The sequence below is a fragment of the Ursus arctos genome, unplaced genomic scaffold, assembly GCF_023065955.2.
Source record: "Ursus arctos isolate Adak ecotype North America unplaced genomic scaffold, UrsArc2.0 scaffold_3, whole genome shotgun sequence".
NCBI lineage: Eukaryota > Metazoa > Chordata > Mammalia > Carnivora > Ursidae > Ursus > Ursus arctos.
Window position 1 is genome coordinate 51,584,345 of NW_026622985.1, and position 18,866 is coordinate 51,603,210.

The 18,866-nt window shown below is 33.5% G+C and overlaps 1 protein-coding gene across 2 annotated transcripts in view; it reads right to left on the reverse strand.

Moving 5' to 3' along the window:
- Positions 1-690: 690 nt before the first annotated feature.
- Positions 691-18,866, reverse strand: part of HYCC1 (hyccin PI4KA lipid kinase complex subunit 1) — a 108,993-nt gene continuing 90,817 nt past the window's right edge. Inside the window, exon 11 of one of the 2 annotated variants that reach the window (XM_026507508.4) lies at positions 691-5,678. In XM_026507508.4, coding sequence (XP_026363293.1) covers positions 5,104-5,678 — 575 coding nt within the window. In that variant the 3' untranslated portion in view covers positions 691-5,103. Of the gene's footprint in view, positions 5,679-6,477; positions 6,772-18,866 lie in introns of those variants that run through there. The other variant, XM_026507512.4, reaches the window with a different exon arrangement.

Sequence of the window (18,866 nt, forward strand, 5' to 3'; positions counted from 1 at the left end):
AACTACATATCAGGAATTTCTTTTCAAGTTTCTAAGAGGGTTTTGTTTCTAAGCACACATAGTAAAGCAATTCAACTAATGCCTTTCTAGAGATTTCCTAGAGCCAATAAGTGAAATTCTAAAATTTTACTATAATATATTGGAGACCCTATCCTTGATTCTTTCCCAAAACTAACATCAATCTAACTCACTCATTCTTTAAATGTCTCAATACCTACTGTGCAAAAAGTCCAATGCTAAGAATTAGGGGCATAAAATCTCTGCACTCAAAAGATAAAGACTCATATTAAAGATAGAAGGGCAAAGCATTGTTATCCAAATTTGCCTGTGCTTCTAGTATGATAAAGAATGGGTCAATGGCTCATGACCCATGGAGCTCATTTTCTTCTGAATGGACACCAATGGACCTATCACATTTCCTATCCCTGGGCCAGGTAAAACAAAGCCAGAAACGAGATGTCATTGTCCTATGGTTTACTCCCAAAAGTTCTCAATGGCTCAACTCACCTAAGTCTTCCTCCTTTACTTTCTTTCTCCACATCATGACTTTTGCAAAAATTTATGATGATTTTTTAATGAGTAAAATGATCTGGAAAAAATATTTTTTCAGTTTTTATTTCAATAAAACAAGAGGCAACACTGTTGTATAAAGTATTGCATATGGACAACATTTACACAAATATACAAAACTTCAAAAAACTAAACTCCAGTTTATTTCCATAGCCTTAAAAAGGTAGAGAGCACATAAAAATATGCAAAGTCATAGTTTATTCTTAGGAATGTAAACTCTAGGAATACAATTAGAAACAAGTATGTTCACTATGAAAAAATTAGTACCACTACATGATTAGAAGATAAGAGTACACAAAAAACTCCACATAAGAGGAAGCAAAGGTATGCAAAATAAGATCTTGAGTTTACTAATAGAAACTTCATATCAAGACACAGGTACTCTAGAACTCTACTATAAAAAAACACAAAAACATCTTCTAAAATGTACGGTGCTAGTCTCTTTAGATATGCACAAGTTACACAGTACAGAAGACAATGCATTTAAGTTCTGATAAAGAATTTAACAAAATCAAACAAATGTGAATAACTCAAAGTATCAAGTATAATTTTACTAAGCAGTTAATCTAAAAGTATAAATTCATGCTAATTAAAGAAATAGAGAGTTTTTCTTTTTCATCCAAAGACTGGGAATATACTATTATACATTAACTTCTATCTACAATGCTTAATTTAGGTACCCATCAAATTATTCTTCTTTTTAATGGCTTTTTTAAAAACATTTTTTTCAGTCGCATTATTTACCATAAAGATTCCTTGATGTGCTTCCCTTTAATAAAGTGTAAATTTATTGTGCCTATAAACTCAAACGTTAAACAGCCTTATTTTAAATATTTGTTTAAAATTATGTCTCAGAGTACATTTTTTTCTCTATAATTTAAATGTAAAGGTTTTAACATTTTAATGTTTAATTTTATTCTTCCAAAATAGGCAAAATCCCTTACAACTGAGATCATTTTTATCTATTTTGGTTTAAAAAATATATTTCCCTTTAATTCAACTTTTTGTTTTTATGTGAGTAATGTTTGCTAAGCAGTTGCTTCATAATTGAAAAGGGCAATGAAATATTGTTTTTTCAGAACAAACTGTGTCATCATTTAAGGGCTGAGGATTTCTAACCTTCAAGTCTACAGAGCCTCCTTAAAAAGTTCCATGGTGGTGTATAAGGGATTCCAGGGTACTCCCTTGTCCTAGGTCCTCTTGAAAAGTCTACTTTGTTTCTCTCCCCACTTCATTCCAAAGGCAAATGCAGGGACCCAGCTTCGTTAGAATACCTCAGGTAGTTGGGTATTTGAAGAGCGAGAGGTTGGGTAATTTCAAGAACCTCTAATGGCTTAAAATGTGGAGTGGAACTACAATTTCTGTTCAGATCCTTTGAAGTATGGGGTGCAAGGACCCATTTTGGGCAGAATCCTTCTTGTGGTAAAGGGTATTATTCTGGATACATAGGAGGTCTGTGACCACATGGCTACATCAGGATCTTCATGAGAAACAACTTACAAATGTGAATTCAACTCAATCTGGAAAGATGAGTGGGAAGTGAGCAATAGGGATCATTGTAATTGTTAACAAAAGTTAGCATTATCCAATATTTATAATTGCTATAAAAATTTTCAAATGTATAATCCTTATTTGAAACAGTATCAAAGGTACTATAAATAATTTTACTGTTAACATAACTTCACACTCCAGAAAATCAACTGGTGCAAATTATTTGAAGCATAAATTCAGATCCACTCCACTGAGTAAGCCTTCAGAGTTCTTAAAAGAATATACGCATGCAGATTTGTTGTGCGTTGTATAAAAGGATGGTACCCTTTCATACCTAAAATTGTAGTCATCTACAGCTTTGATTCCATTCACAGTTAACAAGAAAAATACAAAATGTTACATTTTTATTGTAAAAATAAATGAAAGTCATTAAAAATTTAGAATTAGAGGATCTAATAAGTGTTATGGACACTATTAAAAATTCATTAGCTGTTAAAAACAATTAAGATTATAATATTTAGTACCTAACATATTTGATCTAGGGCTGTGAGACCCACTGAGAATTCTAAATACTAGGTAAGTAATTTGTTTGTACTTTAATACTCTCTTCTCAAACTTTAATGTGCATAAAAATCATTTGAGGATCTTGTTAAAATGCAGGTTATGATTCAGTAGACAAAGGTGGCTCTGAAATTCTACATTTTTAACAAGATGCCTAGTAATGCCAATGCTAAATACTGGTCCTCAGACTATAGGCATAGCAATGATCTAGAATAACCAAAATGAAGATCCATTATAGCAGTTGATGATTAAAATCTGATCTCTCGTTTGTGACAGCTGTTTCCTCAAACTTTTTCCACAAGTTTCCTAAGCACCTTAACTTGCTTAAAATGCCAATCTTCTAAAGTAGTTCTTAAGACTATTAATACTGTTAGTAGCTACCATGCTTAGGGGAAATTCTTTGTTCAAGAATTACAAAAAGACAATAGGAAATCCATAGTGATATTTTAAAATATTTTAAATTGTACACAGGATTCCTGTTAAATTAATACAACATCAACTTTCACTGTCTGGTTATCTTTTTTTTCTTTCTACTACAATTTACGCCAATAGATCTTATTCCATTTCTTTTTTTTTTTTTTTAAGATTTTATTTATGTATTTGACAGAGAGAGAGACAGCCAGCGAGAGAGGGAACACAAGCAAGGGGAGTGGGAGAGGAAGAAGCAGGCTCCCAGCAGAGGAGCCCAATGTGGGGCTCGATCCCAGGACTCTGGGATCATGCCCTGAGCCAAAGGCAGACGCTTAACGACTAAGCCACCCAGGCACCCCAATCTTATTCCATTTCTATTACTAGAACTAATAACTCAAATTCACTTATATTAAAAGCCATATTCTATTCAGAGTTAATGAATGAAAACTAGTTCATGCTTTTTGAAGAATTAGATTTAAAATGGTAGCTAAAGCAGTTAGGGTCAAAACTGCATTCATAGTGTATGCTTTAGCACTCCTCAGGACATAAAAATTTCTCACATTTGAGCTCTGCATAAGCAGGCACAAAAGGAAAACTAGCATGTTCTGTGTGACCACAGCCAGGGATTGCAAATAAGGAAGCCACTGTGTACTAACAGTGAAAGAGACAAAGAGGGGACTGCTCCTTAGGCCTTCCTTCCCAGTCGTCTTACTCTCACCCTCAGCCTTGCTTTCTCTCTCTCACTCTGAATTATTGGTTAAGTATACTTGATTTACAGGGAACCTCAACCATAGCCAAAACAACTTGCACAAGTAAACACCAAACTTTTACGTCTATCTAGAGGTCACATAGTTTTCCATAGCTACATACAAGTTTGTTTAGCTTCTGCTATATTGCCTTTTTCATTTTTATTTTTTGGTTGGGGGCAACTACATTGATTATTCTATCATAACAAGAATATTTAAAATAGGCCTGTTGACAAAAAAAAATTTAATTTTTTTCACATTTTATAATTCTAAATTTAAGAACACAAACATAAATAACCTAAATTAGTTAATATATAAATGTCCTTTGTCCATATTTCTCTATATTTTCTTTCATGACATTTTATAGATGAAAAATTTACCTAATATCCTTCATTTGCCGACAAACAATTCAGTATTATATGATTGACACTGGTATCTTGAGAGCTGTGTCGCACAATTTACAATGATTTCCAGGAAGTGTTCAATGATGTGTGATTTGAATTATAGGAAACCAAACTACCTAGGGTTTCCAAAGTCAAGCAGCAGGGTAAGTGATCTTCATAGCCTATTACATTTTAGGAATTGAAAGGTATTTTCACCTGCTAAATCCAGATCAAATATTTCAAAACAACACATCTACTAGCAATCTAATTTTTGATGTAAAAATGTTCCAAAGATAACAGAAATCCCTCTACCCAGCCCCTGGAATTATAAAATAGTCTAGGTACTGAGTTAGCAGGCATTTTCCAGTGCTTTATATCAACAATTCCACTAATCTCAAAGATAATCTGATTACAAACATTCTTACCAGGCACTTTCATACACATCATTTTTGTTTTCTCACGTGCCTGTTTATCAGACTGCCATGCTGCACGTCAGCTGGAGCCTTCCCGGGGCTGCACCTCTGCCTCCTTCTCTCAGAAACAGTTCCCATCCATGGAGATTCCCTTTGACTCTGAAGGCCAAACATACAACTACCAAAGTAGGAGTTATTAAAAAATAAGAACTCACAACCTCTCATGAGATGTAACCGATCTGACCGGAAAACCTGCCAAGATGTATTGTTACAATCTTAGGGCAACAGCAACAAATAAGAAAGAAAAAAAGATTCAAATCAAGGGGGAAAATACACCCAAGAAATAACAAGACTGTATTTCAACTTATTGCAACCTACATATTATTCCCTTCATAAAGTCAAGGTAGCCTTCAGAATTTAAGACATCAGGGCTCCTGTCTGGAATAAGGATGACAGACCTTGGGCACTTTCAAAAGAAGCAAAGTTATCTCTCTAGATTCACTGGTTAGGTGAGAAAACTATTACCAATTAATCTGTAGATAGAGTAATGCTAATACTAGGAGGTCTCTGCTGACCTGATTGATGCTTCATTGGAAGTTCAGTCCTTTCAGAAACGTAAATAAGCTTTTCTTCTTGGAGACTACAAGCAGAAAACCTATTGGCATCTGTCCCAGGCCCACAGCCAACAGCAGATGATGGGTTATGTGGGACTGTGACACCACTGACTTGTTCAAAGGATTTACTGAACACAGTTGCGGCAGTCTTAGCCAAACTGTGGCTACAAGGTTTAGGCAGAGATTGGCTGGTAGTTAACGTCAGTCTCTTCAAAGAGAGAAGCTCAAGATTTTCACTCTGGGCTCTTTGAGTTTGTTTTCGGGCAAAGTGATCTTTGCAAGACTCCCCTGTAGTTTCTTTTTCTTTTCCTCCAGTTTTGCTTCCTGCTGACCGTCTCTGAGTCTTTCCTACACTTGTCTTGTTACTAGAATTGTTACTACTGTTTGATAAACCCGACTGGCTGGTACTAGACGCAGCCCTGGAATAAAATCCCTCATCAACTTCAGATATCTCCATCAGTTCTTCTTGACCTGTTATTTCTGCATTTCCTAAACAAAGAAATAACAAAGATCAATTAATATTAAGTATTTTAAATAATTCTCGTTTCATGATTAATACCAAATCAATGATACTTAAAACTTTAGCATAATTACATAAAGCAACAGATTATAGACCAAAACTAAAGGATAAATCAAAATATTCTATAAAATAGAAAAAAAGAGTTCATTGTAACTAAATAAGAGTAATTTAGAGTGTATTAAACAAAAAGCATGCCATAAACCACCACCCACCCGTGTTTTTAGGAAGAGTTCTCTTACTATTCATGCAAAAGTTCAGAAATAATTAGGAAAAACATCAAACAGAAAAACTAGGGGTAAACTCTCCCCTAGTAGCAAAGCAGTATAAAATCAAAGCTCTTACCAAGTAACTTTTTTTAAAAAAATGGTATTAAGATATTTTAAAGATTTTTTAAAGGTTGCATTCTACATTCTAGATTATTTTACTTAGATTAAAAAAAATAGACCATAATTAACACGAGCTCAAACTTGTTAAAATTCTATATACATTATCCTTCAAATCAAAGATGGAAAAAATACAAAGATTAAAAAATAATTTCAGGTCTCAAGACATAAGCAGAAAATTATTTTAGAAGTAATTTTCTGCCTTAGTTTCATAACAATTTACTCAGAGAAAATATAGGTCTGACCATTCCAAAGAGCATTAGATCATTGAGAAATTGTGGCGCATAATTCATGCATTTTGATTATTAGATGACATGCAAATTTTTTGTGACTGTGCAACTGTTGCTTAAGACATGCAGCAGTGGCCCTTTGCCATGAGATACCTTGGAGGGCAGCTAGAAAGTGCTCTGCTAAAACTGCACTCTGCCAGGTGAGTTTATTCCATCCTCCATCATTTTTCTTACAGATTTTTGCCTCCTGATCTCTGGCAAGCCTTTGCTCTCAGTTCTAGGATCTGTGGCTGTTTCCTGTACACCCTGCATATGCTGAGCATCAATCTCTCCTAGTGTTCTGCCTTTTTCCCCATTCCCGGTTCTCTCTCCGGCCACATTTGTGACACTAATCTCAGGAATGACAAGGATGCCCAATTCAGTAGTATCATTACTGTTGTCAGGTTGCTCTAGAATTGAAGATGATAAGACAAAATGATGGCTGAAAACAAAACAAAATAAAAATGCAAAACAAGAAAAACAAAAGATCCAAAACAAAAACTGGATGACTGAATGTTATGAATTAACCCAAATATCTGCACTGTAGAAATTTCCATAATTTACATCATTCTGACAGTACTGGAAACAGTAGGATGGTGTTCTTTAATTTTAAATGACAATGAAAAAAATCACAGAGCATCAGTTCATGTTCTGCACACATATTTGACACGGACCATGAAACAGAAATTTTTTTTTACAAATCAAAATAGAATTTCCATTGTTTTTAAGATAACACTGTGACTATTTGACCTTGGGTAAAGCATTGGGCAAAATGTTCCAGGACGTACAGCCAAAGTTCTAGCTCTTGTCAACATTAGGAACCAAGACACTTAGGAATTCCCCTTGCACACTTAAAATTCTATTTTTTTATTAGATTATACTGGGGCTGACTTAATGAAATACGATACTGGGAAAATGATTATTCACTCATAATATCGCGTTTAATAATGCTGCAAGTACAGTTTTGTCTCACACACCATTGTGTGTATTAGTAAATATTAATGCAGCTGTGACACAATTAAATAGTCTATTCCTTCAGATTCATACTCATACATAAATTTAGGCCAGCTTATAACAGTTCATTACTAAACTGGAGGAAAATAAAAATGGACTTGGAAAAACAACTTGGCTGTTGGTCATTTATTCCAAAAGCAGCTATTGCAATCAAAACAAAGGAATGAAACTCCTAACTAGTTCATACTTGTAGACATTTTATTCTGTATCTTAAACCACAAAGCATGGTTTTCTTTAAAATTGTCAAGGAAATACCTGTAATGAATGGGGAAAATAACATGAATATATCTACCATGGGTTGGTAACGAAAATTAAAGCTCAAAACAACATAAAACTATGTAAAACAGTATACATCTTAAAAAATGTAGAACACAAATCTGCCTGAGAGACATTACCTACTACTTTCAACTGTTTCTCATGACAGGATTATCAAGCTCTCACTCATCGTGCTAAGCATGTGAAACAGTAATAGGTAGTAAAAGAATAGAGGCCAGAGCCACATACTCCTCAGGGTCTCAAGCTTTGCTACACATTGGTATCACCTGGGAATCTTTAAGAACTACTGATACCTGGTTCTCACCCTGGACATTCTGATTTAATTAGCATGAGGTTATGACCTAGACATCGGGATTTTTAAAAGCTCCCAGTGACTAATGTGCAGCAAAGTTCGGGAACCACTACTCTATTCAAATTCTTTCAAATTTTGAAAACTTAAAGCAAAAGTTATTATGAATGCCCTGGGTACTCCATACCTAGCAGCAATATGCACTTCAGGAGGCCCTCAAAGCTTCATGTTGCACTGGGCGGGTGGGTCAATGTGCTGGTATAATAATTTCCCATTTACTTAGTGCTTCATAAACCTTTGACTGAAGGTTCTTTAAATGAAATATTGACTTCCTAAACAGGCCAAAGGATGTTGGTGAGGTAGTATCACGTCTAATAGAGGTTTAACGCAATTAAAAAGTTCCAACGAAGCTTATTTCCCCTTGTTAATAGCTGTCTTCAAAGTGAGGGCAAGTAAATATCTAACTGAGATAAATGCCAGAGGCCACTGGAACTGAGAGTAAAATCACCATGGCATTGTTGGGTGACAAGCAAGACTTTTCCGTTTACCTTACAGAAGCAGTTTCACAAAAGATCTATTAAAGGGACCAATTAGTCCAAAAAAATGATAAGCTGTGGAAATTACCCAGACATAGCAAAGACAATGAACATAAAAGATAAGTATAGGTGGCCTAATCGAATAGAAAACAACACAATGGTACTGAACGGTTTTTTTAAAGCATTCATATATATTCTTCAATTACATTCTCTGAAGCAGGCAACTTGACTCCCATTTACAGACAAGGAAACTGAAGTTCAAGAAAGAGCTAACAACTATTCAGTGGGTGGGCTAAACACCTAAATCTTTTGACTTCAAATGTCCATTCTAATGTATTACAAAGCCTAACTCTTCAATTCATTAAAATCTTTTGAGATAAGTATACTCTGACATCCTTCAATTACATTTAAGTTATTTGCTTAGATTCCTAGTCTTTTCATAGAAAGCAAATAATTTATTTTGGCTGAGTAGAGAGCAAGAGCAGATAAAAGTCTCCAAGGAAAACTAAACAGGTCAATAACTTTCAAGGTTAGTTTTAAAATTTTTTTAAATTGGGTTTAGTTTTTAAAAGACACCAGTGAAAAATGTTACTTTAAAATGGTGCTGCAATGATGAAAATATTGCAAGAAAAACTAGAAAATGACAAGAGAAATATTATATAAAGCAGCACTAGGCAATGGGATTTGCCAGTCACATGTACTGGGATCTGTAGCCCCAAAAACAATGATATTAAATTTTTTTAAAATTATGCAAATAAATGGCAAGTAGAAAAATGAGATTATGTGTTTTTCCACAAGCACAAATTTTTGACTAATTTATGCATGTTATCACTCAAAAATGATAAAAATGGCAAATTTTTAAGCTATTAAGGTAAATTTATAAAAAGAAAAGCATGTGATATTATACAGAGCTAGAAAGAACAAATACAATACTCAGGAAAATTACAGAATAAAGATAACCATATAACTCAAACATTTGTTACATGATCTTGGTCTCCGTTATTTCTCCAACTTTTTCCCCTATATGTGACCCAATCTCCCTACACACACCTTCTTACTGGTCTTGCTATTCCCTAGGCCTGGAATGCTCTACCTACATGGCTCACCTCCTTACTTCTTTCAGGTTTTTTCTCAAAAATTTCCTTCTCAGCGAAACCTTCTCTGATCACCCCATCAAGTTTCAATATCTTCCATATTTCATAAACTCTCTTCCCTACATTGTTTCTTCTTACCACTTAATCACTCTCTAAACTAGTTATTTCTCTATCTTGTCCACTAGACATAAATTCCACAAGGGCAGGGATTTTCTGGTCATTCTTGCATACCTAATATCTGAAAAAGTAGATTGCATATAGTAGGTGCCCAATAAATATTTGTTTGATAAATTAAATGAATTTCCTGTTACATGGTGAAATTATTAAAATAAATGAAGGTGAGAAAACATGGAGAAGACATGAGAAAGGTAATCTGGGAAAGTGTTACTTGACTAGGTAAAAAGGAAAAAATAATATACAGCTTATGCTAATAATCATTTTTAGATGGCAGAGAAAATAAAGTCCCTTTGTTACAGAAAAGTAAAGTAGCCACCTCCAAATGCAGGTTTAGTAAAATGCTTAACAATGCCATATATATATATATATATATATATCTCTACAGTTCTTTTATTATGCTATCCTCTGGATAACATAGCTAAGGAGATGCAGTTAATCTTTCTTTAAGAAAATTCTAGAGGAAATGTTGTAAGGGAATATGAATATATAAGAAAATAGAATCTGTTCAAAAGCCTCGAACTTAAATCTATGCAAAAGGTGTCACGGTTGTTCTATACCTATAAAAAACAATACTTACATTTGACTTCAAATAATTCGAAAAGTTCAAAAAAGATCCAAAGAGAAACGTCTCAGAGAATATTTTATTTGTATGACCTCTATAAACAGGTAACCTTCTCTCCATACAGAGAAATTAGGAGAGTTAAAGAATACTTTTTAAATAGACATTTCCAAATTGGTTCTCAAAGGCACTCAAATCATTTCTCCCTATAAAATTTCTTCTGGCTTTGAGAAAAAAAAAGGTAAAACAAATTGCAAATATCATTAAAACTGATCATGAAAAGTTGTGATTTTCCTCATATGTAATGTTATAATCTCAAATATCTATTCCATTACATCACTCATTAAACTCCTTATTCTAGTTATAGCTTTTTTTTCTTTTTATGGCTACCTTATTTACTAAAAGTGAAACTTAATAAAGGAATAATTTATTTATTCATATAATTTACACAGCTCTGAACTCAGACTACATGGTAAATCTAAAGGAATCTGGTTATGATAAAAGACACTTACAAATTCCTTTGTGAAATTAATAAAATAAGCCAAAGCTTTAAAAACTTAATCTACACCTTAAATGTCTGCATCATACAATTCTGACATTATGAAAAGTATTTTAGAGTAAACTCTAAAAGAAAAGAAAGTGACACACATTCCTTTACAATTTATAAGATATAAATATTTAAAATGTCATAATATATCTGAACAACTTCATACCTTTTAATCCAGTCAGTTTATGTTTATAATTTATCCTATTCAGTGGAAGAAAAATGCTATCTATATTCATTAAGCTATTCATTGCAGTGTTATCTATAATAGCAAAAAGTTAGAAACAAATTATTTGGCATATTAAGGAAATGCCCTGGGTAAGTAAACAATGGAATATCATCTCAATGTGGTACTATGTAGCCTTTAAAACAACTGGACTTACTAGGAGAACTTGGGAAAATATTTGACAAGGTTAATTGAACAAAAACATCAAAAAATTTTAAATAGAGCACAACTATGAAAAATACATACACATATGGGAAAAACCTGTAAAATGATAATTCTTTAAGTACTGGGATTATAAGTGAATATCCCTTTACCCAGTTTACTATCATGTTGTTACCCTATTTTTCAAAAAAAGAAGTAATGAATTGCTCAATCTATATTATAAATTTCTTTATCATTCATTCACTCACTCATGCATGCAACTCCTGTTTATTGAGCACCTATTATACGCCAGACAGTGTTTTAGGTGCTGGCCAACCAGACAAAGACCCTGCCCTCACAGAGCTTACACTGCAGTATGGGAATTAAGGAAACAACAGAATTTTAGAGAGTGGAAAATGCAATGAAGGCAATAAGTATAATGAGAAAGAGTAAGAAGCGTGGTAAGGAAGAAAGTCTACTTTAGATGGGTGGTCTGGGGAGACCTCTTAGAGGAAGGGACATTTGAGCTGCGATCTGAATGACGATAAAGCCCTGGCTACACAATGATGTGGAAGAAGACAGTTCAAGCTGCCACTTTCTCTTCATTCAAATCTCAGCCTCAATTATCTCAAATTGTTAGGACAAAGCCCCTAAAATGGAAATGGCTCAGTGCGTTGAAGGGTTAGAAGGAAAAGTGAGAGAGGTCTTCAAGTGGGGTCAAAGCAATAGGCAAGATATCATATCGCTAGGGCCACCTATGCCAAAGTAAGGAGCTATGGCTTTTGTTCTGATTGCAATGGGCAGCCAATGACAGGCACACAGATAAACTGTGTGTATTTTATTAGTATTTCTTATCAACAGAAGTCATATCTGTGTAACACAAAATATTGAGCATGAAGGGTGTCCTGGGTTAGAAAAAACAGTAGCACTGTAACATTCTACAGCCTGGGCCAGTAATTTGCAAGGCAGATTAGAGGAAATCAAAGCTGCGATAGAAACACAGAGTAAGGACCCCGAACTTAAAGGGCTGCACTCTGAGCAGGAACATTTACAAACACTAAGACTTAGAAATATAATCCTGGGGCGCCTGGGTGGCTCAGTACGTTAAGCATCTGCCTTCCGCTCAGGTCATGATGCCAGGGTTCTGGGAACAAGCCTCGCATCAGGCTCCCTACTCATCAGGGCGTCTGCTTCTTTCTCTCCCTCTGCCTGCCTCTCTCTCTCAAATAAATAAATTAGTTAAATAATCTTAAAAAAAAAAAGAAAAGAAAAAAAAAGAAATATAGGTCCTGAAGCAGTGGACTTTCCAGGTAAGAAAACAGCAGCCTGGGGCACAAAGAAAAATGCAGTACGGACTAGAATGTTTTATTTATAAAACATACTGGTTAGGAGATATTCCCAGTTTCCTTAAGTAAAGATCAGTCAAATCTTTAGCTTTTGTTGTGTATGTAAAAAGTGATACAGTTCTTATTGAGGTGGATTCAGTCACTCTCAACAACATCTTTTGTCATCTTTAAATCTCCAGTTAAAAAAAAAAAATCCTTTTGAGATTTGCAACATATGGATGCTACTGGACCCAGTGAATCCTTCCCGACGGTTAAAGATCCTCACGGCCAGACAGACCAAAAACAGGTAAGCAATATCTATTACAAAACTATCTACAAAAGCTTATATCTTCTGTGTGTAACGTGTAACAAATGCTTCTACAAAGGTCCTGGTTGGAGAGTAGGGGGAAGTGTAGTGCTCAATGATAAGTAAGAATAAATAATAAATAATACATTCCTTAACATTAGCAAAAACTCCTCTTTAATGTAAGGCCTTCTTAATAAAAAATGTAGAACACAATAATTTACAAATAAGGGGTTTTGCCTCATAAGATCAATAATTCTGAAATATTTTGTTTCTCTATGTAGAAAAGAATTTTGCTTTATTACCTAGAAATAAATTAAGTTTTTTGTTTTGTTTTGTTTCGTTTTCTTCTAAAGTTGGCTAAGCCAGGATTCTGACACTTTCCTCTTTAATTTAATATTAATATGTATCAATTGGATAATGTGATATTTTAGCTCTGGTTAATATGTCCTTTTTCTTTGAGTCATTTAATAGTTCCCATTTTATTTTGTCCTCCCTGAGTATAAAGTTCCATATCAAGAGTATCAGTTAAAATTCATGCAATGCTAACTTTGGTCAGAAGGAAATACTTATTTTTGGTCCAAATGTTTTACCATCTATATTGGGGAAGGAAAATTTGTTCCTCAAATAGCATTTTAGAATCTGAAAATAATGGAGCTTCTCAAAATGATACTAAAAACATTTAAACCTTTTTATAAAACTGCCAGATAATTTTTTCTAAATTTCCTTAAAAAGTAAGACAACTTTTAAAATAGAAACATAAGGGGGCGCCTGGGTTGGCTCAGTTGTTGAGCGTCTGCCTTCGGCTCAGGTATAATCCCAGGGTCCTGAGATTGACCCCTGCGTCAGGCTCCTCGCTTAGCGGGAAGCCTGCTTCTCCCTCTAACACTCTCCCTGCTTAGTGTTCCCTCTCTCACTGTCTCTCTGTCAAATAAATAAAATCTTTAAAATAAAATAAAATAAAAACATAAGTATTATACATTTCTATTTGCAGATGTGAAATTCCAATAGCCAATTCTTAAAAGTCTGCCACATTTGAGTTTAAAAACTATGATTTCTGTGTTATTCAAAATGCTTTTATAACTATTAGCAATTTTGTTTCTCAACTAAACACTTTTCTCATAAAATAATAAAATCAGATTCACAAAATAAATGCTCCATCTCAAGACTTATGTATGACATTCATCTGCAGAATCTAGGAAAAGACTACCTTACGTGTTTTGAAATATTTACATATAATTATTTTCTAAAATATTTAACTGAAATACACCTCTTATAATTATTCAGATCTGTTCAAAGTTAGAAAGTCAGTAATGTTGTTTATCAATACATTATTATGTAATATAAATTTATTAACATTTTCTAAATCAATAACCAAATCTATAATCTAAATCAATAAATTATTTACCAACATGAACTGCATCTTTTTATTGTTCATTTTCTTTTTTCATCTAATAAGTTAGTATTAAACCACCTAAGCAAATTAAAATAAATTGCATTTTTCATCATTTTTAAAAACATAATCACAGGTCTCTTCAAACTTTGTTATAATCATTTAAATTTATTTAAAGATCTTAGCGTCCTTTAAATAGAAACTTAATGCTGAAAAAGCAATAAAATTGCTATAACAACATGAAACTTCACTTTCTTTATGTAAACTGTATTTTATTTGATTTTTCACTTAAACATTTCATATAATTAATTAAACACTCTAAAAAATCTCAGGGTACTTATTTCGTATTAAGTTGAAGACTTAAAAATATGTGTAGTTCTTATTTTTAGTTCTTTTTTACTACTTAAAACTTTGTACTCTTGGATCCCCTAAGTCAAAGTAATGAAATACAATGTTATAAAAATAAACCACTTAAGAATGCCAGGACCAAAAGTAGGGCAAAATTCAAAGGATCTAGTTTATAAATATTGTTATTATTATTGATACCTACCTGTTACAAACAATTGTAACAATATATAAATGAGAAATACAAGTTCGATCTATCCTATTTTCATGTTAATTTGGGATTAAGTGAGACAACAGGTATTAAAACAACCTTCTAAAAAATCCTGATTGTAAGGTAATATAAACATCAGATTAGGGTACTATACTTCAGGGCTACAAAAATTACAAAAAAAGGGGGCGCCTGGGTGGCACAGCGGTTAAACGTCTGCCTTCGGCTCAGGGCATGATCCTGGCGTTATGGGATCGAGCCCCACATCAGGCTGTTCCGCTGGGAGCCTGCTTCTTCCTCTCCCACTCCCCCTGCTTGTGTTCCCTCTCTCGCTGGCTGTCTCTATCTCTATCGAATAAATAAATAAAATCTTTTAAAAAAAATTACAAAAAAATTATTAAATCGATTGTTACTGTTATAGAAAACATGTATACTTTTGTGTCTGATACTAACTCAAACTAAATGTTTATCTCAAATTGAGAAAATCCAAACTATACATTTCAAAATCAGTGTTTTATGAAAAGGCTCAATCACAGGATCATTCAAATAGCAAGCTAGCTAATAAAATCTTATCAAGAATACAATTACAGTGTAGCTAATAAAACAAATTAAACAGTTCTTAATGAGTTAGCAATCAGCCTTTATGTAATGTTTTAAAGCATACCAAATGCTTTTCACTTACTTGCCTCATTATCTCACAAATAAATGCACAGGTAGAAAGAATGGTGGGCAGTAATGAGGAACTGGGATTTCACTAGATGAGTCTTTTTATTAGACAAGCAGTTGGCAAAAATTATAAGCACTCATTATTTGCAACCATAACTTAATTAGGGGACTTTACAGAACAAAGGAGTAGTATTTCAAGTATTTTAAAAGAAAGGAGAAAAGTTGGTTACCTTGTTCCAAGTATAGGTAATTTTTTTAAAAGTAGAAGATGAGTCATAATAGTGGTGGTGGTGGGGAGACAGACAAAAAAAAATAGCAATTAAATTTGCTCTGGAAGAGGAAAGGGAATGGAAAAAGTACAAGGAAATAAGTATAGATTGTACAATGGAACCTTGAAGTGGTAGACAATCATTCAAGGATTTAAGAAAAAGGGCTATAGCTGACATGGTAGATAATTAAGATAGCTTTTAGAAGTAACATTTAAGAATGACTATACAACTGAAGCATAATTGTAGAGAAATATTCTGTTTTCCTTTTAGCTATTTCTGTTTAGTTTTTAAAGGAAATACTAAATAGAATTGCAGTTTTGTTATTAATTTTAAAAATTAATAAATTATCTCATTATTTTATCTTCTTTTTCTTAATGGAATTTTCATTTTGATTCTTGCTATGGTCATAATCTACTCATTTCTCCCTTACCTTAATGCTTTTAAAACATTTATTCTATTATTATCCTTTCCTAGTTACATTTTATCTTCAAATTATGACTTCTAAATAGCCCTCAATCTCTAGGTGGTCTGAAAATCTAGGTCTAAAAAATATACACTAAGTGAAATACAGCATGCTTAAAAGAATTAACAATATATAAATAAAACTACTAATTCTGAAATTATAACCCTTAAAAGTCAAAAGCAGCAGTTCTACATTGTAATCTCACTTTCCAAACATATGTATTGGCATGGAATCATAAAGTCATTAAACTCTTCTCAGAAATTTATACACAATGTTTAAAAAGTTTGAAAACACACCATTAAATTAAGCCATGTCAGTACAATATTAAGATAATCAAGTGAGAAGTGGGGAAAACTAGGCAAACATACTACTTGTCACACATGTCTCTCTAAATTAATATCTCAGTAGAAACCAAACTTTCTTTAAAAGCCACCCTCTTTAGTTGATATGAGGACACACTCTCTGGTCCAAATTAAAATTATAGGGCCTTACAAATGTAACTCTCTGGTGCAGGGTGTTGATAATGGAGGAGCATATATGTGTATATTGTGGGGGAGAGGTCAGAGGGCATATGGGTATTGTACTTTCCATTCAATTTTGCTGTGACCCTAAAAGTGCTCTAAAAAAATAAAGTCTACTATTATTATTAAATAATAAATACAGGGCCAAGCAATTAAACTGGTCAAAATACAATCCTAGAAATTTGGGTTGTTATTCAATAGTTATAAGACCATGGCAAGGAACATATGTTTTGAATGTGTGGAAGTGTTAAAGCTATTAATTTTTTACCTTCCAAAATAATACTTTATATTAAAATATAAGTTTTCGATAATTCTTTTTTTTAAGATTTTTTATTTATTTGACAGATAGTGACAGCCAGTGAGAGAGGGAACACAAGCAGGAGGAGTGGGAGAGGAAGAAGCAGCCTCCCAGCAGAGGAGCCTGATGCGGGGCTCGATCCCAGAACGCTGGGATCACGCCCTGAGCTGAAGGCAGACGCTTAACGACTGTGCCACCCAGGCGCCCCAGTTTTCGATAATTCTTAAAGAAAAGAGTGGCAGATCTGCGATACATTCTAGGAGAGCTCAGAAAAAAAATTTAATGTAAGAAATAAAAACTGTTCCAGATTAGCTTTTAAAATCACTAAAATATCAATTAGCTTTTGCCGTAAAGATAAGTTTTTTGTTACAAATAAAAGAATATATGTGATTAATTTTCCAATTTCATATATTTGTTAGCATGTATAATTTTGGGTGACTCAGATATGTAAACATACCAATATGTTCATATGGCTTAATTATCTATATTCTTTAATAATAAAAAGAGATGGAAAGAAAATAAACAAAAAAAGAAAGTTCTGCGTGGCTGCTTCCATGGGAGAACCTCATTTACTCCTCTCCCTCTTCTCCCCAGATAGGCTAGAAAAAGGAGAGAAAAGGAGACAGGTAATAAATAGACATAAATACGGAAGCAACCTAAATGTCCGTCAATGGATGGATGAAGAAAATGTGCCATATATACAATGAAATATTATTCCGCTATAAAAAAGAAGGAAATCCTGTCCTTTGCAATAACATGGATGGACCTTGAGTGCATTATACTAAGAGAAATGAATCAGAGTAAGACAAATGCCATATGATCTCACTTACATGTAGAACAGAAACAAAACAAGCCAACCAAGCTCATAGATAGAGACAACAGATTGGTTGTTGCCAGAGGCAGGGGTGGGGGGCAGGGTGTGGAGAGCAAAATGGGTGAAGATAGTCAATGTGTATAAACCTCCAGTTATAAAATAAGTAAGTCCTGAGGATGTTAGGATAGAAGGTGACTATAGTTAATAATACTATATTGTATATTTGAAAGCTGTTAAGAGAGTAGATCTTAAAAGTTCTCATCACAGAAAAAAGTGTGTAACTATGTGTGGCAACAGATGTTAACTAGACTTGGTAGACTCTAGAGTAGTAATCATTTTGCAATATATACATATATTAAGTCATTATGTTGTACACCAAAAACTAATATATGTCAATTATATCTAATTTTTTAAAAAGACATAAATACAAGAAAAAAGAAAAGAAAAAGGAGAGAGACCCAAGGAAAGAAAAAAGGACCAACTGCTTTCTTCTTTCCTGGCAACTGGCAATAACAAAGAAAAAGACAAGGAGATAAAAAAGAATATTCTTTCAAGTTCATGTTTCTTGTCCCTCCTCCTTCCCCAGCTCTCATTATCACTGTTTTAAAGTTGCATATTCCACGTTCCTACTCTGTGATACAGTTCAGTGTCTGAGAAGAAATCCTTCCTCCTGGGAGGGTTGGTATAGTAAGGGAGTAGTAGGGATATGGGTGGAACAGCAAACAGTGTAGAGGTTCATCAAATAAACTCTAAATGTGTGTTCACAGTCATAAACTAAACCTACATCCTATGCTTCAGAAACATTATGGGATGAAAAGTTTTTGTGGGTCACCCTGGAATCTACAAACCCTTTAACATTGTTTCTGCAAAAATTAGTATATAAATAAATTAAATTTTGTTAAAACTTATATAATATGTAAATGGAATAAATACAATTTATACATAAACAAATTTAAAAATCCATTTATAACTTGAGAATTGTCTATATATTTAACAGCTATCACAAAGTTACCTATCTTCCCCACAAGAAGCCAGTGTTGGTT